The sequence below is a fragment of the Zalophus californianus genome, chromosome X (assembly GCF_009762305.2).
Source record: "Zalophus californianus isolate mZalCal1 chromosome X, mZalCal1.pri.v2, whole genome shotgun sequence".
Lineage (NCBI taxonomy): Eukaryota > Metazoa > Chordata > Mammalia > Carnivora > Otariidae > Zalophus > Zalophus californianus.
Window position 1 is genome coordinate 70290292 of NC_045612.1, and position 26665 is coordinate 70316956.

Below are 26665 nucleotides of genomic sequence, written 5' to 3' on the forward strand. Positions count from 1 at the left end.
GAAGAAATAAGAGTTAACCATGTTTTAAAAAAAAAAAAAGGAGAGGGAAGGACATTCCAGGCAAAGGGGACAACCAAAAGCAAAGTCAGGGAGGCAGGAACAAAAACATGGTGTATGCATTTCAGTATTGGTAGAGTACAGAATACAAAGGTGAAATTAGAGTGTGTAAGGGCTGGACCATGGAAGGCCTTATGCACCATGTTCACATAGTTTGGACTATAAACAAGGAAGAGCCCCTGAAGGTTTCAAGGAAAATGACACGGTCAGAGCTGCATCATTCTGATGGTTGTTTCCCTCTCCTAGAATACAAGCTCGACGAAGACAAAAAGCATCTAGTAGACACTCACAGATATTTGTTGAATGAGGGAATTAGCATAGGGGGCCGACGTGACGGGCCAAGACTAAAGGCAGGGAAATTATGGCAATAATCCAGAGTGTAAATAATGAAGTCCTGACCTAAGAGTGGCAGTGGGAGGTGCAAAGAAGATGCTGGAGTCAAGAACTATGTACCAAGCTTTGGTCTGGCTAGACAGTGATACCTGCATGATTTTATCCTCCTTTCAATTTACCATACTGACATTCTGCTGTGTCCTGGATACTGCTAGATCTCAGGGACACGAAGAAAAGTAAGATTTGTGCCATGCTTTTAGGAAGCTCCCAGCTTCGTGGATTAGACAGACCAATCTAGGAAAGATAGATACAGTATAATGTATATATTATGTATTGGTTCTACAATAGAGTTCTGAACTGGTGGGGGCACCATGTAGAAATGACTAATCCACATGGGGAAAGGCTTCATGGTAGTGACATTTGAGCTGATTGTCAGACGTAGAAGGAATTGCCAGGCGGAGGAGGGGAGTATGGCATTCTGGGGTAAAGAATCATGTGCAGGTACATGGAATTGTGAAAGGCTTGGTCAGATTCCAGGACCAGTGAGAAGCTGGGTGTGGCTCTGTACAGGGATGGCAAAAAGCTTTTGTCATATGCTAACTGCATTTGATTGATAGTAGCTACCAATCAAAGATATCCCCATCTACCTAGACAAAAGCTAGAAACACGGGCCTCCATCATCTCTACATCCTACTCATTCTACCTCCAAAATGGTTTTTGACTCCAACCTCTTCTTTGTACCTCCCACTGCCAATCTCATGCCAGGCCTTCATAAAAGGCTGTGTTAGGAAAGGTTCTGAAGCCGTCTCTGGGCTTAATGGGAAAGAGTAATGTGATCAATTAGCAGTGTCTGCCATGGGTATAAAAGTAAGGACTGGCAGTATGCAGTCACATCCCTGGGCGTAGAGTATGAGGTCAAGAATGGCAGGAACTGGTGCATTAGAGTCCAGTTTTGAGAATGTTGAGATTGAAGTACTTATGGGCTGGAGGTGTCCAGTCAATAAGCAGATTGAGAGCTCAGAAGATAGGTCAGTGACAAAGATGTAGATTTTTGGAAATTATCTATGTATACATCAGAAGTAGATAAACTTTTTCTGTAATGGTCCAGATAGTAAATATTTTCGACTTTGCAGGTCATAAGGTCTCTATCCATACATGTTTAACTTTGCTCTTGTCACCTCAGAGCTGCCATACATAGTATTTAATGAATGGGGATGGCTGTGTTCCAATAAAACTTTACTAACAAAAACACATTAGGCTGGATTTGGCCTGTGGGCCATAGTTCGACAACCTCTAATGTTGACAGGACATAGCATACCGTCATGGGATGTAATAAAGTATAGTTGGCACTAGACAAGACTTGAGTTTGGTCCCAGCAGCTCTCTACCTACTAACTTTGTGACTTTGGACAAGCCAGTTAAAATTTTCTTGACTCTGTTTCCTCTTCTGTAAGATGGAGCTTCCATGCTAGTGTCTGCCTTACATGCTTCCTGTGAGGAATAGCTGAGCTATTCCATATAAGCAGTAATTGCAGTACCTAGAATTCAATAAATGTTTGCAATTATTACTATCACTATTACTATTGGGATTGTTCATGTTGTTAGAGATTTTAATTAAGATCATAGGAATGCATGAGATCACTGGGGAAAAGTGGGTAGAACAGAAGAGAAGAGGGTATCAACACTTAAGGGGCAAACAGAGGGGGAGAAACCAGAGAAAGAACTGGCAACATTGTAGGAGAGGACCCAGAAGTATAGTTGACCCTTGAACAATATGGAGGTTAGGGGCACTCACCCCTTGCACAGTCAAATATCTGCATATGATGGGTTGTGGGTTTTTTTTGGTATATTTGACACACAATGTTACATCAGTTTCAGGTGTTGCATATAACTTTTGACTTCCCCAAAACTTTGCTAATAGCCAGCTGTTAACCAGAAGCCTTACTGATAATACAGTCGATTAACACGTATTTTGTGTGTTGTTTGCATTTTATACTGTATTCTTCCAATAAAATAAGCTAGAAAAGAAAATGTTACTGAGAAAATCATAAGGAAGAGAAAACATATAATCTATACTATGTTTATTTTAAAAATATGTATATAAGTGGACGCACACAGTTCAAACCCATACTGTTCAAGGGTCAACTGTGATGTATAGGAATCTAAGGAAGAAAACTGTTTTAAGGAAAGGGCAAAAAGCAAAAGTCTTCCACATAAGAAAAATGGAAAAGGCCATGAAAAGGCAGTTATCAAAAGACATACAAATGGGCAATAAACATTTGTTATAAAAAGATGTTCATTTTCACTGCTAACCAAGGACATGAACAAAGAATCATGTGTTTTTGTTGCTTATCTGTGAGATTGGCAAAGATTTGAAAGATTAACACAATGTTACCAAGGCTGTGGGGAAACAGGCACTCTCTTGTACTTACTGGTGGGAATGTAAATTTTTCGGGACTTTACAGAGGAGAGTTGAGCAATATGTATCAAAATGAAAAATAAACATATCTTATGAGACAGCAGTGTTCTGAGAATTTACCCCAAAGGAGATAGAAAATTATACAAATGCTTTTTAAAAATACATGTAACGATGTTGGTCTCAGCATCATGATAGCAAAAACAACCTAAAATGCTCAACAATAAAATAGTCACGGCAGATACACACAATGGAATACTATACAGCCATTAAAAATTATGCCATAGCTCTATACTTAATTGACATGGAAAGATATCCATGGCACATTATGGAAGGTTATAAAGCAGCAGTGTATTCTCTCCATTAAATAAGACTTTGCTCCTAAGAAACAGTGTTTTAGGTTTTTTTCTTGGTAGTGAGGTTTCAGGTCATTGAACTTTTTGTTAAAGTTTGAGTAGTTGAATACATTTTACTGAACATGTGTCATTTTATAGAAACAGTAATAAGTAATATGCTGGCAACCCAGATCTCTGAAAAAATAAAGCCCTAAATTTGTAGCATTTGCTAATTTTGATGATATAAATACTCTCGAGGGCTTGCAAAATTCCTGAATATTTAATAATCAGCACTCACTAGCTGGCTTTGACACACCACTGGCATTGAGCCACCCAAGCACCCCTAAAAGGAAGTGCCTTTAAAATTATCCATATTGTACCAGGCCTCATCTATAACTCCCCTTCTCTCTCTCTCTCTCGCTCTCTCTCTCGCTCTCTCTACTGCCTTTCCTTTCTCATCATTCATTTGCTCCTCAGTTTGCTCTTCTGCCACCATTGAAAATATACCAGTAATCACGTGATTGCCAAATCCAACAGACCCTTCTCAGTCCTCAACATACTCAACTTCATTGTTACTAATAATACTATTTGCCCTCTTGTGCTAGGCTTTCTTCTCTTATCCCAAGCAAGAACAAACAAGGTTCATGGCTTACCATGGCCTGCCTAAGACAAGCTGAAAAAGAACGTAAAACTGTGGGAGAGGAAGACCTGGATTGGAGACGGGTCAGGTTATATGTGTTAGTGGCCACATTTTATCTGTCTTGGTAATTTTAGGACTTAACCAGTGGGTGGAACCCAGAAGGCACACACAAATGTGGCTCACTCTCTGTGACATCTGGGGCAAGACACTTCATCTTTCTGAGCCTCAGGTTCCCCATGTATACAATGAGAATCATCATAATACCAACCCTAAGGGTTGTTTCAAGAACATCCGTGTGCCTGTATATTGTGACCTTTAAAGATTATTCAAACATAAGAAGTAAAAAGGTTTATAATGTTATCTTTGTTTGGTATTTCTTCCCAACCTCCCTAAATTAAACTTCCCTTGACCTTATCTCCCTCAAGCTACTATTTCCTTCCATTTTCCATAAAATTGCCTGCTTTCTCCATTTCTTTCTTTCCCATTTACTCCGCAACTCTCTGTTCCACTGGAACTCCTTTTATCAGGTTCACAAGAGACAAGTAATTTTTAATCTTCATCTTACTTGACCAGCATTTGATACTGGTAAACATACCTCGATTCTTTCTTTTGTTTTAAACAGTTATCGCCAGGGGGCGCCTGGGTGTCTCAGTCAGTTAAGCGTCTGACTCTTGATTTCGGCTCAGGTTTGTGGAATTGAGCCCTGCATTGGGCTCCATGCTGGGCATGGAGCCTACTTAAAATAAAACGAAGAAGAAGAAGAAGCACTTAAAAAAAAGAAAAAAGATTTTATTTATTTATGAGAGAGAGAGAGAGAGAGAGAGAGAGAGAGAGAGAGAGAGCACAGGTGGGGGGAGGGGCTGAGGGAGAGGCAGACTCCCTGCTGATCAGGGAGCCCAACTTGGGGCTCGATCCCAGGACCCTGAGATCATGACCTGAGCTGAAGGCAGATACTTAATAGGCTGAGCCACCCGGGCACCCCTCTTTTTAATGCTCAAATTATCCCAGATTTGGCCAATGAGATTTCCTCCAAGCCAATGCCTATGTATTTTTTTACATGACCCCATCACTTCTTTAATGCACCTTTGCTTTCTGGTGAACAAAATTTCCCCAGTTCACATTGAACTTTCCCCATTCCAGCCCTGGAACCAGCCATTTCTCTTCAAAGCCCTGGTTTCTATTGGTAGGAAACAGTATTTCATTACCACAGTCTAGGCACTAGGTATGCTCATTGCTACTGATGCATGTTGCTGTTAGACTTTTTCTGTTGACTGAGCTAGGAAATAATGTACTTTTTTGAAATTGTGAAACTGTTAATGGAAATGGATTATAGCAACAACAATAATCATAATAATCCATTAGTCCATAGTGATACTCAGTAGAGAGAGGGGGAAAAAAGGGAGAAAGATCTTTTTTTCTAGCAGAATACTAGCTAATAAATATAAAAGGAAGATAGAATAGAAAATCACTATTTTACAACTCCCAGTATAATAATTGATTTTGACATGATTATCAAACGGATGCCAAAACCATCGAGTAAAAAGTTCTTGGGGAACAGGATATTCACACAGTCTCAAATTATCACCCCACAGGTTTCTTGCTCAATTACTGAGGGGAAATGTCCATTTACAATGGGAAAATCTAGCAGTCACTAGGTTAAACAAGTGATTAAACCCAGCATTATCAATACCGGGACAACCTGACATTGTACCTCCTGATGTAATAAGAAGTACAGAGCATCATTTATGAAATATTCTTGCCAAAGATATGTTAAGCCTGAATCTAAATAAGAAAATAACAGTTAGATAAGCATAGAGTGTGAGACTTCCACCGAGTTAACTGGCCTGGACTCTTCAAAAAGCCACTATCATGAAATACAAAAGAAGGTAGAAGAATTGTTCTAGACTGAGAAAGAACCATGAGCTCTAGCAATCAAATACAATGTGCCAACCTTGAATGGATTCTGAATTGGGGGGTGGAGGATCATAAAGATCTATGAAAGACATTTTTGGAATAACTGGGTAAATTTGAAGTTATACTATATTATTAGATGACATTATTAAATTAATACTGATTTCTTAGATGTGACAATGTGGAAGACTTAAAAGGAGATGCATGGTGAAGTATTGAGTGAAGTGTCCTCATATTTGTAGCTTACTTTCATATGACTCAGCAAAGTGTGCGTGCGTGTGTGTGTGTGTGTGTGTGTGTGTGTGTCTGGAGAGAACAAATAATGGGAAATTAGTAACCATTTGTGAATCTAAGTGTAAGATGAGTTACTACTTGTACTATTCTTCTAACTCTTCTGTAGGCTTGAAAGTTTTCACAAAGTTAGAAAAACACTTCTTTTTAAAGCCTTTAAAAATATATGGTGTGATTCAACAAGTGGTACTGGGGCAATTGGATATACACATGCAAAAAGATAAAATTAGACCCTTATTTCATACAATACACAAAAGTTATCTAAAAATGGATAAGAGGCCTAAGTGTAAGAACTAAAACTATAAAACTTATAAAAGAAAATGTAGGAGAAAACCATTGAGACCTTGGTAAAGCAATGATTTCTTGGGTACAACAAAAAAAGCATGATCCATAAAACAACAAAAAAATTGACAAACTGGACTTCATAGAAATTAAAAACTTTTGTACTTCAAGAGACATCATTATGAAGATAAAAAAGACAACTCATAAACTGGGAGAAAATATTTGCAAATTACATATCTGATAAAGGACTTGTATCCAGAATATACAACTCTTAAAATTCAATAACAACACAGACAACCCAATTTAACAATGGGAAGGGATTTGAATAGACATTTCACCAAAGAAAATATATGAATAGTTAAATAAGCATGTGAAAAGATGCTCAATATCATTAATCATAGGGAAATGCAAATTAGAACCACAATGAGATACCACTACACACCCACTAGAATGGCTGTAATAAAAAAGATAGACGGTAAATGTTGGCAAAGATGTCAAGAAACAGGAACCCTTATATGTTTCTGGTGGGAATGTAGAGTGGTACAGACACTTTGGAGAACAGTTTAGGAGGAGGGAGTTAAGATGGTGGAGAAGTAGGGGGACCCTAAGCTTTCCTTGTCCCTATAACACAGCCATATTGAGGTCAGATCACTTGAAACACCCAGGAAATTGATCTGAGGACTAGGAGAAGGATCTCCACGGTTGGAGGGAGACAGCAGGGCAGGCATAAGGCTTATTTTAACAGACACTCTGGAGAACAGTTTAACAGTTTCTTAATAAGTTAAACATAAATTTATCATACATCCCACCAGTTCCACTCCCAATTGAAATGAAAACATATGTCTACACAAAGACTTGCACATAAGCGTTCATAGCTTGTCTATTCTGCTCTATTATTTTTGGTTATTCATAATAACCAGAAAGTGAGAACAACTCAAATTTCCATCAACTAGTCTATGGATTAAAAAAATGTGGTATATCCATATAATAGAATACTATTCAAGGATTTCAGAAGGAATGAAATACTGATACATGCTACAACATGAATAAGCCTCAAAAATATTATGCTCAGCAATCGTGCCCATAGGTATTTACTCAATTGAGTTGAAAACTGATGTCCATACAAAAACCTGCACACAAATGTTTATAGCAGCTTTTTTTTTCATAATGGCCAAGATTTAGAAGCAACCAAGATGTCCATCAATGGTAAATGGATAAGTAAACTGTTATATCTATACAATGGAATATTATTCAGCAATAAAAAGTGATCTATCCTGTATTGTAGGATTGAAATTAGCTAAGAGGTTAGAACTTAAATATTCTCACAAAAAAAAAGATAAATATGTGAGATGATAGATGTGTTAATTAGATGGGGGCACTCCTTTCACAATGTGTATGTGTATCCAATCACCACCATGTCCACTTTAAATATCTTACAGTTTTGTATGTCATTTACACCTCAGTAAAGCTGAAATTTTAAAAATTGAGCTATCGAGCCACAAAAAGAAATGGAGAAATTTTAAATGCATATTGTTAAATGAAAGAAGCCAACCTGAAAAGACTACACGCTGTATGACTTCAACTATATGACATTCTGAAAAAGGCAAAACTGTAGAGACAGTAAAAAAAAAATAATGATTACCAGGGGCTTGCAGAGGAGGGGAGGAATACTTAGGCAGAGCACAGGGGATTTTTAGGGCAGTGAAACTATTCTGTATGATTCTATAATTGTGGCTACATGACATCATACATTTGTCAAAACTCCTACAACACTAAGAGTGAACCCTAATGTAAGCTATGGACTTTAATAATAATATATCAGTATTGCAACAAATGTACCAGGCTAATGCAAGATGTTAATAGGGGAAACTATATGTGGGGAAGAGGGTATATGGAAACTCTCTGTTCTATCTGTTCAGTTTTTCTGTAAATCTAAAACTGTCCTAGAAAGCTCTATTAATTTAAAAAAATCATCTTAAGTAGGGGCGCCTGGGTGACTCAGTCAGTTGAGCATCCAACTCTTGGTTTCAGTTCAGGTCATAATCTCAGGGTTGTGAGATCGAACCCCACATCAGGCTCCGTGCTCAGTGGGGAGTCTGCTGGAAATTCTCTCTCTCTCCCTCTTCCCCTCCCCCGGCTCATGCATCCTCTCTCTCTCTCTCTCTCAAAATAAATAAATCTTTAAAAAAAGAAAAAATATGCTAAGTAAAAGAAGCCAGATAGAAAAGACCATATAAGGTATAATTCCATTTATATGAAATGTTCAGAAAGACAAATCTATACAGACAGAGAGTAGATTAGTAGTTTCCTGGCTCTGGGGTAAGAATAGGGATTAACTCTAACAGGTATGAGGACTCTTACTGGAGGGATAAAAATGTTCTAAAACTAAATTGTGGTGATGGCTGCCTAACTCAGTAAATTTATTAAAAATCATTGAATTGTATACTTAATATGGATAAATTTTATGGTATCTAAATCATATCTTAATAAAGCTGCAAAAAAATTCCTTTGATCCCACCTTTAAAAATTGTTATACATTAGTTCCTTATAACTGTGAATCATATAAATAATGTGTAGTGGAATCCCATGTTCGTTGATCAGAAAACTTAATATTGTTAAGATGGCAACACTGCCAAGTTGATCTACAGATTCAACACAGTCCCTACAAAATCCTAGCTGGCTTTTTGTAGAAATTGACAAGCTGATCCTAAAATACATATGGAAATGCAGGGGACCTACATAAAGCCAAAACAATCTTGAGAAAGAACAAAGGTGGAGGACTCACACTGTAATCAAGACAGTGTGGTGCTGGCATAAGGTTAGACATATAGATCGGTGGAATAGAATTGAGAGTCCAGAAATAAACCCTCACATTTATGGTCAGTTGATTTTTGACAAAGGTACTAAGACAATTCAATAGGGAAAGAATAGTCTTTTCAACAAATGGTGCTGGGACAACTGGATCCACATGCAAAAGAATGAATTTGGACCTCTACTTCCTACCATACATAATAGTTTAAAATAGATCATAGACCTAAAAGTAAGAGCTAAAATTATAAAACTCGTAGAAGAAAGCATTGGAGTAAATCATCATAACCTTGGCTTTGGCAAAGCCTTCTTAGATATATCACCAAAAGCACAAGCAACAAAAGAAAAAAATAAATAGATTGGACCTCAACAAGATTAAGTCCTTCGGGGCTTCAAAGAACACCATCAAGAAAGTGAAAAGACAGCCAATAGAATGAGAGAAAACATTTCCAGATCATACACAGGCATACCTTGGAGGTATTGCAGGTTCCATTCTAGACCACTGCAGTAATGCAAATGTCACAACAAAGTGAGTCAAATGAATTTTTTTGGTTTCCCAGTGCATATAAAATGTATGTTTATACTGTAGTCTTCCAAGTTTGCAATAACAAATTATATCTAAAAAAATGTATATATTTAATTTAAAAACACTTTATTGCTAAAAAATTCTAACCATCATCTGAGCTTTCAGTGAGTCATACTCTTTTTTGCCAGTGGAGTGTTTTGCCTCAGTGTCGATGGCTGCCAACCGATCAGGGTGGTGGCTGCTGAAGGTTGGGGTAGCCGTGGCAGTTTCTTAAAAGAAGACAACGATGAAGTTTGCCACACAATATGGGCTCTTCCTTTCAACGATTTCTCTAGCACGTGAGGCTGTTTGATAGCATTTTACCCACAGTAGAACTTGTTTCAAAATTAGAGTCAGTCCTCTCAAACCCTGCCGCTGCTTTATCAACTAAGTTGATGTAATATTCTAAATCTTTTGTTGCCACTTCAACAGTCTTCACAGCATCTTCACCAGGAGTAGATTCCATCAGAAGGAACCACTTTCTATGCTCATCCATAAGAAGCAATTCCTTGTCCATAAGTTTTATCACAAGATTGTGGCAATTCAGTTGCATCTTCAGGCTCCACTTCTAATTCTAGTTCTCTTGCTGTTTCCACCATAAACCTTCAATTTGTTAAAAAAAAAAAATGCATTATCTGTGGAGCACAGTAAAGTGCAATAAAACGAATGTGCCTGTATCTGATCAGAGGTTTGTGTCCAGAATATATAAAGAACTCTTCCACCTCAGCAATAAAAAGACAAATAGCCCAGTTAAAATATGGGCAAAGGACTTGAATAGATCCTTATACCAAGAAGATGTACAAATAGCCAATGAGCACATGGAAAGATGTTCAACACCATTGGTCATTAGGGAAGCACAAAGCAAAACTACAGTAAGATACCACTTCACACCCACCAGGATGGCTAGAATCAACTAGACAGATGATGACAAATGCACATGAGGACAGGCGAAATTAGAACCCTCACACACTGCTAGTGGGAATGTAAAATGGTACAGCCACTTTGGAAAACAATCTGGCAGTTCCTCAAAAGCAAACCATATAACTGCAGGTGCACACCATTATCCATTTGATGTTCTTAGGAAGAGCAAGAAGGCCATTGTGGCCGGAGCAAAGTCAGTAATGGGGACAGGGGCAGGAGAGGACAGAGGAATTGATAAGGGCCATGTCATGCAAGGCCTTGTGGACCATGGTAGGACTTTGGATCTTACTGTGAATGCGATGGAATTTTGATCAGGAGCTCTTGGGTCTTAGTGAGATTGTAGTATCCATTGTAAGGAGTGAGAAAGAGACAGCTAGAGGGAAGTAAATTACTAAGCAGCCTTGAAGACCCACCTGTGATTGGGAACCATAAATGTGTAATGGGGTACCCCTGCAGTTACAAGGTTTGTTCCAATAGCATTTGACCATCCTAGCTTTGGGAACAGAAAAAAACAGGTGGCCAGACTGACTTAAGGTTGGGATTTGAGGTTCAGATGCCAGGAGGAAACTGGCCAGTAAACTAACTCATAAGCAAGTACTAAGGTAGGTTCTTAACAGAGAAAAATCACGTTTTCAGGAGTCTTTGAAAAAGGAAGTACTGTATTTCTGCCGTCTTTCGCTGCTTTGCTGTAAGCAACTTAGAAGCAATTAATTTAGTGAAAGAAGCATTGAGAGGAGTTGAGCCTCAGCTCTCCCAGTGACTTTGACACCAAGGATAAATTGTCAAAGCTGACAGCTGTGAGAAGGCTCAAGAAATTATCTTTCTGGCTGCTTGTTAAATCATGCCAAGAAATTAGCTTTATGCCATAAAATAAAACTCTTCAACCTCTCTTGGCAACAATCCTTCCAGATTTCCTCTGTGCTACCAAATTTCTCCCGATGCAGTTCAGCTCATTTTCCTTGTGCCAGGGATGACCTATACAACATTGCTTCATGGAATAAACGATAGTTTAAATCAGATCCTACCCCTCCTCTGCTCACAACCCTCCAAAGGCTTTCTATCTCACTAAGGATAAAGGCCACACTCCTTGTGATGGCCCCTGTGATTTGGTCCCATCAGAACTCATCTTGTACTGCTCTCCTTCATTAACTGTGTTCCAGCCACACTGGCCTTTCAGCTTCTCAAATAGGCCAAGGAAGTTCTTTCCTGCCTCAGAGCTTTTGCAATGCTGTTCTCTCTGCCTGGAAGACTTCTCCATCTCAGTATGGGTGAGTTTCTTTTCACTTTTCAGGTCTTTGTCTAAATATCACCTACTCAGATACTCTTTCCTGACCAACCTATCTGAAGTAACGCTCACACACACCCTGTTACTCTCTATCACATTACTGTGTGTTATTTTTGTGATGTCACTTGTCACAGGATGTTGTTTTCTTGTTTGTTTTTGTATTTTTCACCTGCTTCCACATAGCCTGCCACACACACACACACACACACACACACACACACACTGTGAAGTCCTTGAGAATAGGCTTATCTGTATGATCTGTTCATCTTTATTCCCAGAGTATATATAGAACAGAGTGAGTGCTCAGTACAAACTTTTATGTTGAGGGAGGAAGGAAGGGATAGACCTCTTTTGTTACCTGTGCCCAGTAAGTAATCATTAAGATTATTTCTCAAACCCTTAGTTATTTGTATTGTCCTCTACTGGACTCTTCCGTAATGGAATAAAATCCTGATTTCCTGACTGATCTTGAATATTAGAGAGAGGATTATCATATTATAGACTTTCAGAGTCAGGAAGAACCAGAAGTCATCTATTCTAACCTCTGTCTCCATGTAGAGACCTTTCTGCAGTATCTATCCCAGGATTCCTTAAGGTGTCTCAGTAGCAACTACAGGAAGTAAAGGGGTAGCTAAGTATATAGGGTTTTGGAACCCCCGCCCGCCCCCAAGTGTCCACTCACGCTTTAACCAGAGCAGTGTTGATTTTGTTTGTTTTCTATATTGGGATTCCACATAAAAATTCATTTAAAAAAAAAACGGTCTACTGCTCAAGAGAACTTTAAAAACTACAGATCTGGGGCGCCTGGCTGGCTCAGTCAGTAGAGCATGTGACTCTTGATCTCGGGGTCATGAATTCAAGCCCCACATTTGGCATAGAGCTGACTTAAAAAAAAAAGAGCTACAGATCTAACCTATGCCTGAACATGCATATCTTGATATTCCTTCATGCCGTTTTTACATCTCTGTCTTCAATATTTAAAGATGACACAATGGACAGCAATCGCTATTTGTGCATGTGTTTGTCACTACAAAGACAAACATACCACCAGATGGTTCTTTCTACATTTAAAGCCTGTCCATTGGTTTGAAGCACTAGGTTTTTATTTCATAGATTGATCTTGATGCTACACATCAAGATGGTCTGTGCAGTCTCCCGGGAGTCTATCGCTGTGTTGCAGTACTGAGAACCACTTCAAATATGACCTTACAGCCTATCTTCAGCTCTCCTTGTTTGTTTCACATCGGTGAATTACCTTCTTTGTTTCAGTATTAAATTTCACCCTAGTGATACCCACCCACTTTGCCAGTTGATTCAAGTCATTTCAATTTTAAGTGTGTCTACCAAACAAAACTGCCACATCTAACTTTATTTTTTGGATATATTTAATGCAAAGCTCCCTATTTTATCACACATTAAAAAAAACAGCAACAAACTAATGACATGTCTCTAGATCCAGAACCAGCTTCTACCTAAATCCATGCTTTGTTTCTCTATTTGTTTGTTCTTGGTCGGGGGAGGGGAAGAGGGGAGCAATGAGTCATGGATCCTTAAAGTTCCCTGATTTGGGTACTGATCAGTCCAATTTTAGTGATGTGGTCCAGTGTTTTTCTAGTTTATCACATTTGAATTTGTAAATGTCTAATCTGAGCATTATTTTTCGTTTACTCAAGGTAAAAAATATGAATCCTTCTCTCCATTCTTTAGACATTTCATCATCCCTATAAATTCTTTAAAATAAAAAAAAATGTTTTCTTCAGAGCCTGCCATGTGCTAAGCACTGTGCTAGGTGTTGAAGGTATAAAGATGAGTAAGAGATACAGTCCTTGCTCTCAAAGAGTTTATAAAGTCTAGTGGACGAGACAGGTACAGGAAGTAATCATGCGCAAGCCAGTCTGATAAGTACTGTGGTAGAGGTTTAAATAAACTGCTGGAGTACAAAAAAGGAATCAACTTTCTTTGCCTGCAAAAGGAAGGTGGAACTTCAGGGCCGTCTTCACAGCCAGATCTTAAAGGATGGGTAAGAGGTTGGCAGAGGAGATGGAAGTCATTCAACATCCAAGATTACATACGCGCAAAGCCCCAGAGACTTAGAGAATATACTATGTTTGGGATAGGGAGAAAAGTTTAATGTGGTTAAATTCTAAGTACTTGAGGGGAATGGTGAGATAAGAGGCTTGAGGAAGTAGGCAGGGCCAAGACCATGAAGAGTGTTGTGTGCTATGCTAAAGAAAGGGTCTTTTTTTTCGTATAGGCATGCGGATTCCTTGAGGGGTTTTTAAGCAGGGTAATGACATTGTCAGAATTGTGCTTTAGAAACTTATAATAAGCAGCGTAAAGTGTGTGATAGGAAGGGAACACTGGGGTCGCCTGGGTGGCTCAGTCGTTAAGCGTCTGCCTTCGGCTCAGGTCATGGTCCCAGGGTCCTGGGATCGAGCCCCGCATCGGGCTCCCTGCTCGGCGGGAAGCCTGCTTCTCCCTCTCCCACTCCCCCTGCTGTGTTCCCTCTCTCGCTGTGTCTCTCTCTGTCAAATAAATAAATAAAATCTTTAAAAAAAAAAAAGGGAAAGGAACACTGGGAGGAATATAGGACCCCTAGAAGCTCTGTAGTATGTGGCCAATTCCCTAAGTACCCTGGGATAGAAATCATTTTTGTTTTTCAACTGTAAAAGAGGAATAGCCATTTCTTCCCTTACTTCATATGGAGCTAATGGGAGTAAATGAGATCGTATGTCCTCTGAGCCTCTTAGAAGAAAGCTTCCAGGTTAGGGCTAGGTGGTTGGAAGTTGAGAAAAACATAGTCTATACCATATAATTTCACACTTTATTCATGCACATCTTATGGGCTTTTTAAATATGTATTTGTCTTATCTTACAGCTCGATTTGACTCAGTCGTAATCTTTTGAAGGGCAGGGTCTAGGACATCTTGCGTTGTCCACACCCTTAGTACAGAGAGCACAGAATGAGTCCTCAGCACCTTCCTGCAGATTGATTGCATACAGTGTCCCCTCTCGGGCAGACTGCCAAGACTGAGGTATCAGAGGAAGGGGACTAAGAGTAATGTTATATTTCAAGGCTCATTTTCTGGGGGTGGCCAAAACGATTCTGAGTCTTGTTCAGCCAGGCCTACGAACGCCAGCCAGGCCCCTTTACTCCCTGCCTTGGGCTTGACACCTTCTTATAAATATGAGGTAAATTATGAAAGTTCCCTCTGTATAAAATAGAAATAATTATCATTTTGCTAGGAAGTCACAATCTACAGCTGAAAACTATTGAGTAGAATATATGTATATTATAATTGTGAACAAAATTTCCGAATGTAGCTAGCCATTTGTTTGCAGAAAAGGTGTAAAAAATAGTGTTCCACCTTTTATATTTTGTCTTTTTGATACCATAATTAACGTAGATATAACATGACAACACCCCTAGGTATTTTCAATCCAAATTTTGAACAATTTCAGTAATACATGGTAAAATTTGTCGAGGGGCTTAATCCTATAGCCAAAGGACATTGAGGAGCTCCCATATGTTTTTCTTGGATGTCAAAAAATTACCCTAGATTTGCATCAGCAGAAGCCAGAAAGTCTGAAAAGCATTCCCTGCATTTTTAAAGCAAGCACTCTTCCCTCTCTCCTGATTCGGCAGAGGTTGTGATCAGTTCACTGAGCAGAATGGCATTTCCTCCTATCCACACCTAATATAAACTCCAGCCAATTTAATGGGGTATATTACGTAGGTTGGGGATGCAAGCACATAAAGTCTTTGGCTCCTGAGACACTCATCTCATGTGCCAAGACCAGGTGCAGAAATACAAATACATATATATTAAGCCTGAGACAGCTGCTTTGCCAGTGCTTTTGTGTTTTTTCTATTTAACTGGAAAGGTTGAGCAGACATGGTTTCCATCAGTTATTCATAAAATGTTATTTTTCTTGTGGAAGAAGAGAGTACATTGAATTCCTCAACTCATTATTGATGTCTAAACCATTGAGGCTTTTAAGTTCATTAATTGAGAGCTTAAAGTAAAAAGTAATTTTTTTGATTAACCAGAATGCTCAGGAATGGAATGTTCTGGCTAATGGACTTTTCTGATTTAGGGAACAGTTGCACCAGACTTTTTATTTGTTTTATACATATTCTTTAACCTTTAAAAAAAATGTCTATAGCTTTCTGCCTTAGTAAGCACAGTAAACCAGACCTGATTGAATCTTGCTACTATCACTTAGAGTTACACAGTGTTTCTGCAAACCCATGATTCTAATTGGATAAGATCACCAAAAGTCCTAGATACTGACTAAATCTGGACTGAATCTGGGGTATACACTGGGAAATTTGGGAAATTGTTTGGTTTCTTCTCATTTACTTCCTTCCCTAAAAGCAGTGATATTAAAAGAAAAATTCACTAGCCAAGTGAAGACTTTGACTTGCTAATCTATACTTTACTGAATAAAACCATAGTTTAGAACCTGAAAATTCTATGTCATCAGAGAAAAATGTGCTAAAAAGCTTAGATCCAAAAAATGAGATTTTGCATGTCCAAAGGAAACAAGTAGATTGAGTTCATCTTGACCTGTCGCTTCAATTTATTCCCTAACTGAATTAATCTTACAGCAATTATCAGGGACCTAGTCACCACTTTGACTCTTCTGTAGTGCAAATGTTAGGTTTTGTTTATAAACTAGCTAAGGTTCTTGGCGGTAAATAGAACTGCTTTACACTTCTCCCATTCGTTTACCTTGGACTATATAATTATCCAAAGGGAAATATGGTCTGTGAATTCTGAAAGTGGCCTTCCAGCACTTTTCACCATAATGAATTCATAGTCCCTTTTCTTGATTCATTTTCAGGCAAATATTACCTTATTGCTGTTCTCCCAAGCCTTCATTTGTCTTTAATAGAGACTGCTTATCATGTCAAATGGTGTGGAAAGAGAGAACTATGTAGAATTATGCTGCTGTCACATTTATTTTATTTCCTGGATAACATTTTCCGTTTTGTCACACAGTTAATGGATTTGTTTCTATTAACAAGTAGAGCCTTCTTGACCTAATCCTTTTTCACACATATTCCTGTATAACTTCTAAATCCAAAAGTACTAGGACAGTAGCTAAATTGGGTTTATAGAGGAGAGGACCACCACGACGTCAGTTGGTACAAATTTGTCCCTGGGTCACTTACTTGCCTTTTGGGGGGGATTAAAAAAAAACAAAAACCTTTATACCAAATCCACATAACCTGAAAGTTGAAAAGGATTAAAGTTTGGTGGGATATTGTAGGAGAAACCTGGAGAGAAAAGTTGCTACTAGAAGGATCTGTGGCAGTTCCTTTTTTGACCAAAAAGCTTCTAAATGCAAGTCAGAAAATGGCAAAGGGGAGGGAGGCGAACAGAAAAAGTAGTAAAGTGGTGCATGAAAGATAAGCAAAGAGGTAAGAGGAAACTGACCAGATAGACTAATTTCAGCAACATTATAAATGAAATGGAAACAGGAATGGGCATGAAGGAGAGGTGGAAGAAATTATGAAGGAGAGGAAAAGCAACAAATGTTGACAGAAGGATATCATAGCTCTTTACCAAAGTGATTAAGCTTATGTGCAGAAGAGCCAGACTGCCTAAACTCAAATTCAAGATCAACCACTTCCTCCCTACATGACTTTGGACAAGATGCTTAATCTCCCTGTTTTAGTTTCCTCATTTTTAAAATGGAAATAATAATAGTATCTACCTCACAGGGCTGCTGTGAAAATTGATTGAGTTAACACATTGAAAGCACCTAGGACAGTTCCTGGCACAGGATCATCACTCAATAAATGTTGTCCGTTATTTTTATTATATGCCAACAACAGAGAAAAGCCAAACCATACTACCAGCTGGTTCCAAAATAGCTATAATGAAAGTAAAGAATTATAAGAGTTATGCTAACACTAAAAGAGAAAATAGGAAGGGCCAAATAAGTAAACACTGGAAATCTATGATGCTGAATTTTGATGCCAGGACTGAAAAAAAAAATGTTGCAAAATCTTTGCCAGTAACAATGCAGCTGTTGAACAGTGCAGGTATCTGGCTCTGCCTGGGTGAGGTAGCCACCTGATGTTTTAAAAAAAATGTCTTAATGTCATTCAAGATCCAAGCATCCCTGATCTGTGGCCTAATGGACATAAAAACAGCAAATACACGTGAGTAAATGCAGTTGACTGGGCCCTGTGCTTTTTCTTAAAAATTGACTTTGTGGTTTACAGTTCACCAGGGCATTTAAGAAGCTAGATGTTTCTGGTAAAGAAAAAAAATATTGCCTGGGGCACCTGGCTGGCTCAGTTGGTAGAGCATATGACTCTCTATCTGAGGGTCATGAGTTCAAGCCCCACATTGAGTGTAGAGCTTACTTTTTAAAAAATTTCCTAACCACAGTGCTGCAGACACATTTCTCAGAGTTTTCAGATGTATGTTTGCTGAACCTGATCTATCATCTGAATACATTTATGTTGATGATGTGAAAGAGAAATGCCCTGCACAATGAGGAAATGATTTTATTCAGCTATTGCAATAGGGAGAACATTTATTAATGAGGAATATCTCAAAGAAAAGTAAGGGACCCTGGGGCTTTACAGAGACAGGTAAACAAGGGAGTCATCTGCAAGTCTTATGGGAGTCATTGGGAAAGATGGAGATGGGTATTATTTTAAAGTAATATGCTGGGGTAGGATGGTACCTTGCAATTCACCTTTTCCTGGAAAACAAAAGGGGCCAAGGTTCTTAAACATTACTGCTTTCTGGGGCGCACAGGGCTCAGACAAACTTCAACAATGTCATTTTCCCCTTTTGTTCAAGACGAGTATTATCACCAAGCAACTCAGAGGTAATGGTAAACCTCCTGAGTATGCTGAAGCAGGATCTAAGAAATAGTCTCTTGAGCACTCTTAGCTGCTCCTTTAAAACTAGTTGAACAATCTGTTGAGAGGTAGTGGCAAAAGTCAGTTGTTGTAGGGTTTGGAGTTCAGACATCTTTAAAGAGGGAAGACTAAAATGGGAAAAAAAATAATATAAAAGATTATATTACAGAAAAGAGCCAGCCAAGAATTGAACCTGAAGGTAACCAGTCAAGTGGATTCTAAGACATCAATGGAGGAAAATCTGTTTTGCAGCACCACTCATGGAGCAAAGATGTCAGTGTTCTTGGTGACACTGTCCATAGTCTAGGTTACCTCTCATAGAAGGACATGCATGACCTGAGCATTTCTTCAGACACCCTTCGTGTTCTAGGTGGCAGCTCGTTCAAGGAGAATTCCAGTCATACGTGGTTTGCTGTGGTGACCAGTTCTTTCAGATTTATATCAAGTCATTGGGCTTTAGCTTGCAGGACTGCTTCAGATCCCAGAGAAAAGACGAAGCTATAAGGCAACACAGGGTCCTGATAGGGACTGGGGCAGTCAAGTTTTAGTCCTTGGTGACTCCAAGTCAGGTGAGAGGAAGAAAAATTGGAGAAGTTCATTTGGAGGATATTAGCCAGATATTGAAGAACACTGGAAGAATAGAAAATTTGGTAAGGATCAACAATTTGGGCAGGGTAACAAGGTCCAGTCCAGTTTCCAAGTAGATACCAAAACTGATTCTTCCGCATGGTGAAGTCAATTATATCTCTACCAGAGAAGACAAAGTTTGCATACTCATGAGTAACCTGCAGTTTATGAAGAGAGGATAGCTCAAAGACAAGACTAGATTCTGAATACCTGTAATGGTGTGCTATAGATGACACAGAGTTTTCCTTTGAAACACAAAATTTCTCTGAACAGTCACGTCCCTTTTTATCAAAGATAATCTCAAAGAAAGATTATTCTTGAACTCATAATAAGGTAGCTGGTCCCACAAGCCACAAAAGAAAAAAATAGATAAATTGAAGTTCACCAAAATTTAAAACTTTTGCGTATCAAAGTACGTTAGCAAGAAAGTGAAAAGACAACCTACAGAATGGGAGAAAATATTTGCAAATCATATTTCTGATAAGGGTCTGGTATCCAGAATATATAAAGAATTCATACAGCTCAACAACAAAAAGACAGTCCCAATTTAAAAATGAGCAAAGGACTTGAATAGACATTTCTCCAGAGAAGATAAACAAATGGCTAACAAGCATACAAAATGATGTTTGACATCATTAGTCATCAGGGAAATGCAAATCAAATTCACAATGAGACACCACTTCACACCCACTAGCATGGCTAGAATTGAAAAAGCAAAACAGAAAATAACAAGTGTTGATGAGGATACAGAGGAATTGGAACCCTCGTATACTGCTGGTGGGAATGTAAAATGGTGCAGCTGCTATAGAAAACAGCTTGGCTGTCTTCAAAAGTTAAACATAGAATTACCATTATGTCCTAGTAATTTCACTCCTGAGTATATATCCAAATAAATTGAAAAAAGGTACTCAAACACTTGTACACACATGTTCATAGCAGCACTATTCACAAAAGCCAAGAGGTAGAAACAACCCAAATGTCCATCAGCAGATCAATGTATAAACAAAATGGGGTATGGCCATACAATGGAATATTACTCGGCCATAAAAAGGAATGAAGCACTGACACATGCTACAACATGGATGAACCCCAAAAACATTATGCCAAGAGAAAGAAGCCAGACACAAAAGATCACATAGGGTATGATGTTGCTTACAGGAAATATCCAGAATAGGTAAATCCATAGGGACAGAATACAGATTGAAGGTTGTCAGGGGCCAGCAGGAGGGAGAAACAGGGAATGACTGCTTAATTAGTGCAGGGTTTTCTTTTGAGGTGTGAAAATGTTTTGGAACTAAATTGAGGTGGAAGTTGTACAATATTAGGAATGTACTAAATGCCACTGAGTTACAGAGTTTAAAATGGTTATTTTAATATTATGTACATTTTACCTCAATAACAAATACTTAAAAATAAAAATTGGCCTCATCAGATTTAGCCTGATTATTTACCTAGGTGCAGCAAGAATGATAATTTACCATTTGGACCTTCTTAAGCTTGTTTTGCTGGAAGTTTCCATAAGAAATCTCACTTGGAAATTTTAAAAGCCCGTTAAAGCTAGGAAGCCAAGCTAAGGAGATTTTATCTGCAGTGTTTATGAATATGGGACAATTCCTCTCTTCTTGGGGTCTCCAAGATATCCTAAGCTTCCAAGGGCTTGCCAGGAAGTAACCTTCCTTACTCGCTTGTAAGACTGGGAACTCTGTAAGCCAGGTACCAGGTACCAGGCTAGTTTTCCCAAGAGGGCTTTGTGTGCATCGCTCAATAAAGTCAACCTTAACTTCCTTAAAAGCGTTTGATCATATCTGATTCAGTGAGCATCATTGACCAATATGACATTCCAGGCAAGGCCTTGGTTATATAACCAATGTTTCCAGTCATGTCCTGATAACAGGTAGGACAGATAATTCTTATTGAACCTATGCAGATAATTATATTACTATGGAAATCAGAATGCTCGACAAGAGTTTCTGAATCCTGGAGGGCTCAGGCAGGGACAATGAGGTATCATTTACAAGTGTGTCATTTCTGTTTGCAAAAAGCCTGGTTTACTAAATTATTGTGAGTTACAGATAGCATAAGAAAAAAGAGAAATGAGTCCCTTATACATCTAGAAATCAGAACATTGAAACATCAGCAGTAGTCTTTGTTTTGATTAAACATAGTTAACATATGATGTTACATTAGTTTCAGGTGTCCAACTTAGTGATTCTACAACTCCATATAACCTATGGAGTTTGCTCCCCCCAAGCGTAGCTGCCATCTGTCACCATCCAGCACTATTACAAAATCATCGACTACATTCCCTATGCTGTGCCTTTTATTCCCATGACTTATTCATTCTACAACTGGAAACCTGTACCTCCCACTCCTCTTCTCCCATTTTGCCCATCCCCGCACTCCTCCCATCTGGCAACCATCAGTTTGTTCTCTATTTATGGGTCTGTCTGCTTTAAAACATCAGTAATATTCTCAACAAAATCCACAATCATCCCTCATCAGTTTCATTCAGGTCTGTGTAATTAGTTTTTGTTCCACTCGACCTTGCAGCAGCGGTCTCACTAACCCGTTTACTTGTCAACTAGAGTTCTTGAAATCCTGACTCAGTTCATTGATATGGTCTCAAAGTCATTTCAGTTATACCATAAAAAGCCTGTACTCAGTATTTGGCAAAATCATTTTCCATGGGGCTCTGAGAAAGCCTTTCTTTGTTGAAGATGAAGCACTCTAGCTTGTACCTGATTGCAAGTGCTCTCAGGGACACATCAGACGAAAATAAAACAAAACCATCTGTAAATAGCAAAAGACGTACAAAAGCTTTGGTTAACTTGCCATGATCATTTTCAAAAATGAAAGATCTGATGAGAATTCATTACAAGAACAATAATGCAACTGACAAGGACATGTAGTTGTTTCTGTGGCATGCAAAATAATATAAAAGTCAATCCCAAAAAAGTTTTTAGACAGAATATCCATAAACATAATGATTAACCCTATTTCCAAAGAAGAGAGGGTATTATATCTAATTTATAAAAATGGATGAACATAATTGTTAGAGACAAAAAGCCTTAAATATAACCTATAATAATCCTGATATATATATATATATATATATAGAATATCCCCAAAATATATCAAGAATATCAAGTAAAGATGTTCAGTTAACTGGAGTAGGTCTTAAACATCTATATATTAATAAAATCCCATAAGTAAATGCTGAGAATCCCCAATTGAAACTAATGACCTAGCAGATGTGAGATTCACGATAAAGTTGAAACCAAGTTAACAATAAAAAAATTTTTAAATTACCACTGAAAACACTATACTGTAGTCATCTAAAATCTGGCAAAGCAGCATAATGACTCTGACAAATAGAAACAAATCATGGCCAGTGAGGACATTGATGGATCTTTAGGAACTTCCTATACAATATACAATTTCTGAAATATTTATATTAATAACAATTTGCCTACACCAATTTAACCTTGGGAAAGCTGAGCATCTCTTCTGATGTGGCAACTCTTCCTGTGCATCTCATCAATAGTAACATAACAAATAAACCCAATTATTTCTAGAACGTCTATTTTTATAAGGTGAAAGAACAAATCTTTTGTGGTTTTCCAGGGTCTTCTGGGACTCAATTAAGATAAGATGATGGATCACTGAAAAATGCTACTTGGTTCTCTATTTAACCAAAGCCACGATAAAAGATTTTTAACATAAACATAGGAGCTAATATGACCATAAAGAACCTCATCTCGGGCCACCTGGGTGGCTCAGTTAAACGACCAGCTCTTGGTTTTGGCTCAGGTCATGTTCTCAGAGTCCTGCGATCAAGCCCGGCATTAGGCAGCATTGGGCCAGCTCTCAGGCTCTCACTCTCCAGCTCTCTCAAACAAATAAATAAATAAATCTTACAAAAAAGGACAAAGAACCTCATCTCTTTCCTAAGTAAGAAGACTTTGCTTTCTTAAATAATCAAGGCCATAAGAAAGTCAACATAAGCCATATAAGGTTATTCTAGAAAGACACAAAATCTTTTTTATTGAGGAAGATTACTTAGAGAGTGAAGCAAAACCTTTACAGCCTGTTATTGAAGATTACTTAGTGAAGCAAAACCTTTACAGCCTGTTATTAAGAGAAGGCCAATAATGCAAAAAAAATTACATTTTAACAAAGAGAAAACCAAACTCTAGCTCTGCAGCAGCATATAATTTTTGATACTGAAGTTCTTTTTGGAAATCTGATAAATAAGCCCATCAAACCTTAGCCAACTTTGATCTCAACAAATAAAATTCCCTTTCTGTGAACCTTCTGCCATTTTCTAGATGCATACACATCCTTTATAGTACAACTTCTATAAGTGGCCAAAAAGAACATGTTCATTAACAGACCCAAATACATAGAGTTTTTCTCTGTAGCATGTAAAAATAAAGAAGCAAAAGCATATAAACCCAAAATTATGCTTAATAATTAATGCATTCTCTTAGAAATGATACAGGTATCTAATGAATATCCATTAACTCAACTTAATATCAGCCCAAAGTTTTCAGTTACCTAAAGATCTTGTAAATTATCTTCAAGCTGACATACTACAAAACATAATTACTGTTGAAATAAAGTTCGTTAGAATAATGATTAAATTAGGCTAAACAAATTTACATTTGTCATAATTTCAGACATTTAGTAGAAGTAATGTTAGCTCATTTAGTAAACCTGTATAAATTTAGGAAGAATATACTCAAGTAGGATAAAAATCTACATGTATATTATACTTAACACTGATAAATTAGAAAAGACGTAGCCAATTTTAGTAACCAAATTTATTAAATTAGTCTTGTCTGCCAAAGATTTACGTAAATTATGCCAACTTGAATTCTTAAAACATCTGAGTTTCTAAAGGAATATTCTTTTAGTACATTAAAAGTCTTCAAAGTTTAGTTTCCTTATTTTCTGGGAATGTTAGGAATATTCTATTTATCTAAGCACTTATTTCTATACTCCAGTGAGACTAGAGCTCCTTTAAGAACATATTAGGAAAATATTACATGCAAAGGCCTTCCTGAATTACAGAATAATATTAATATTATCTAAGCTATTGTAATAGGGAGGATGATCATTAACAAATAACATCTCAGAGGAAAGGAAGGGGGCCAGGTTTTTTAGAGGCAGGTATTCTTTATATACCATATTATTTCTGCTTGCCTTGTTTGTTTGTTTTTTGGTTTTGTTTTTCTGTGCTTATGACTTGTCTCCCTTGTAGGCTCTGAGGGGAAAAAGTATGTCCTGCATTGATTTGTATTTCTCCTCCTCCCCCCTCCCTCCTCTTTACTTATTTTTTATTGAAGTATAATTGACATACGGTGTCCTATTGGTTTCAGGTATACATGATAGTGATTCAACATTTCTATGCACTACAAAATGATCCCCACAATAAGTCCGGTTACCATCTCGCACCATACCAAGTTATTACAATATTGTGGACTATATTCCCTATGCTGTACACTCCTCTTTTTGCCTAACACTTAACATCCTGTCTTACCTATCCAAAAGTTATTGATGTTTCTCTTTGTTGTTGTGCTAAGACAGTAGACTGACAAAATGTAAGCCTTTCATGATTCGAAAACAGCATCCAGGAACTTTCAAAACTCTTATTTACAGAGAATTCGTGGGTGGGCCGATCTTTTTCTCATATTGGTTTCTTCCCGGGTGCATATCTAAGGCCAAACTATTTTTTGCTAGATGATCACTGAGTTCACTTTCATAAGAAAAATCAATGCTCAGTGATATTTTTTACCAACTTCCTGCTCGCCAATGTACCTGTCTCATTGATTCAGCCTGTGAACCAGGGTATTGTTCAGAATATGAAACGTTATTATGGAAGAGATTTCATGAAGAAGTTTATGCATTGTGGACTAGAAAGATCTTACAATCTCATAGTACTGAAGATGCTATTTTAAATGATGCTCATGCTTAGAACTGTTTCAAGTCAAATATCAGGGAGAACTTGGGTAAGAAATGGGCTGGACATTTAAAGTGTCTGTGGAAGCGGAAGAGATTGAAGCATTTAGGATGAGGCCTTAAAAATAAACTATAATACATTTTGATGATAAAGAGTCTCTTTTACATCTACTCAACAAGACTTAATGGCAACTTAATAAAAAGAGTAGGTCCCTCTTAATAGAGGAGTAGGTTAATGTTGACAAGAGGTTAAAGTGACACAGTATCACCAATAGCAAGAAAGTTAAAGGACACCAGTGAAGTCACTGAAGACAAGTTTAGTGAAGGAAACAGTAACTTTAGAGGAGGCTGCTTCAGTCTCTCTTGTAATAATCACATTTACCGAAAGGCAACCACATGCCGCCCAGGAGGTTATGCATTTGTACATTTTACACTCAGCTTTTATGAGCAACAAGTGCAAAAACTTAAAGAAAGAAAGGAACAACTTCTAGGTTATGTCATACGATCAGTACAGAGACTCCAATCTCCATCATCTTCTACATCTGGCTGAGCAAGATGGTCTTCAAGGCCCCTTCTAGATTCTAGGGTACTACAAGTCTTCAAAACCATTCCTGAATCATTAGAGAAAAGCTCTGTTTTGTCCAATTTAGGTAGAACATTCTAATTCTTTGAAAATCTGGGATCATAAATTGGAAAATGTTACCAATTGACCTGAATATGTAGTTTACCAAAACACTCCATCCCCTGATCATTCTGAGCCATTTACTATATAATCTGTGTAGGTAGATTTTTGTTTTTCTTAAAAGAAGGGGGAATTGGAATAGATCTCAAGGGTTAGAGCCTTGGCTGTAAAGACTCCCTTGGATTGCTTTTGGCTGTTGGCTGTAGCAACTTGTTTTCTTACAGAGATGAAGCATCTGGTTTTTGTTATCTCAATGATGCTGTCCTGGGAATATTACGATTGCGACGGAAATTTGACCGTATTCTCTATGTGGATTTGGATCTGCACCATGGAGATGGTAAGCCCTTCACTTTCAAAGGTGCTTTGCTGCTAGGCCAGAAGGTTTTTATCAGTAAAGCTGCTTCTAGGCGACTGGTAAAAGGAGAAATGCCTGTTGCAATTGAAATTCTTCTAGAATCCTCAAGTAAGGTAGAAGAGAGATTCTTCTAAGTGACGTAGTTCCTCCTGTGCTGACCAAGATGCTCTAAAATATCAGGTTCCTGTCATTTCCCCTCCCCTCTCCTCCACCAGCAAAGTTCTCCAGGAGAGAACGATAAGAAGTGGAGATCTTGTCCAGTGCGTCCTCAGCGCTCAGTCACCTCCCTCAGGGCACTTGCATAGGTT

At 38.0% G+C, this 26665-nt stretch overlaps 1 protein-coding gene across 4 annotated transcripts in view; it reads left to right on the plus strand.

Moving 5' to 3' along the window:
• Positions 1 to 26665, plus strand: part of HDAC8 (histone deacetylase 8) — a 215292-nt gene that overhangs the window by 33760 nt on the left and 154867 nt on the right. For 3 of the 4 annotated variants that reach the window (XM_027609557.1, XM_027609558.1, XM_027609559.2), the window contains exon 5: positions 26227 to 26339. The exons of the other annotated variant lie outside the window; for it this stretch is intronic. In XM_027609557.1, the coding sequence (XP_027465358.1) occupies positions 26227 to 26339 (113 nt within the window). The remainder of the gene's footprint in view (positions 1 to 26226; positions 26340 to 26665) is intronic. 4 annotated transcript variants of the gene reach the window in all.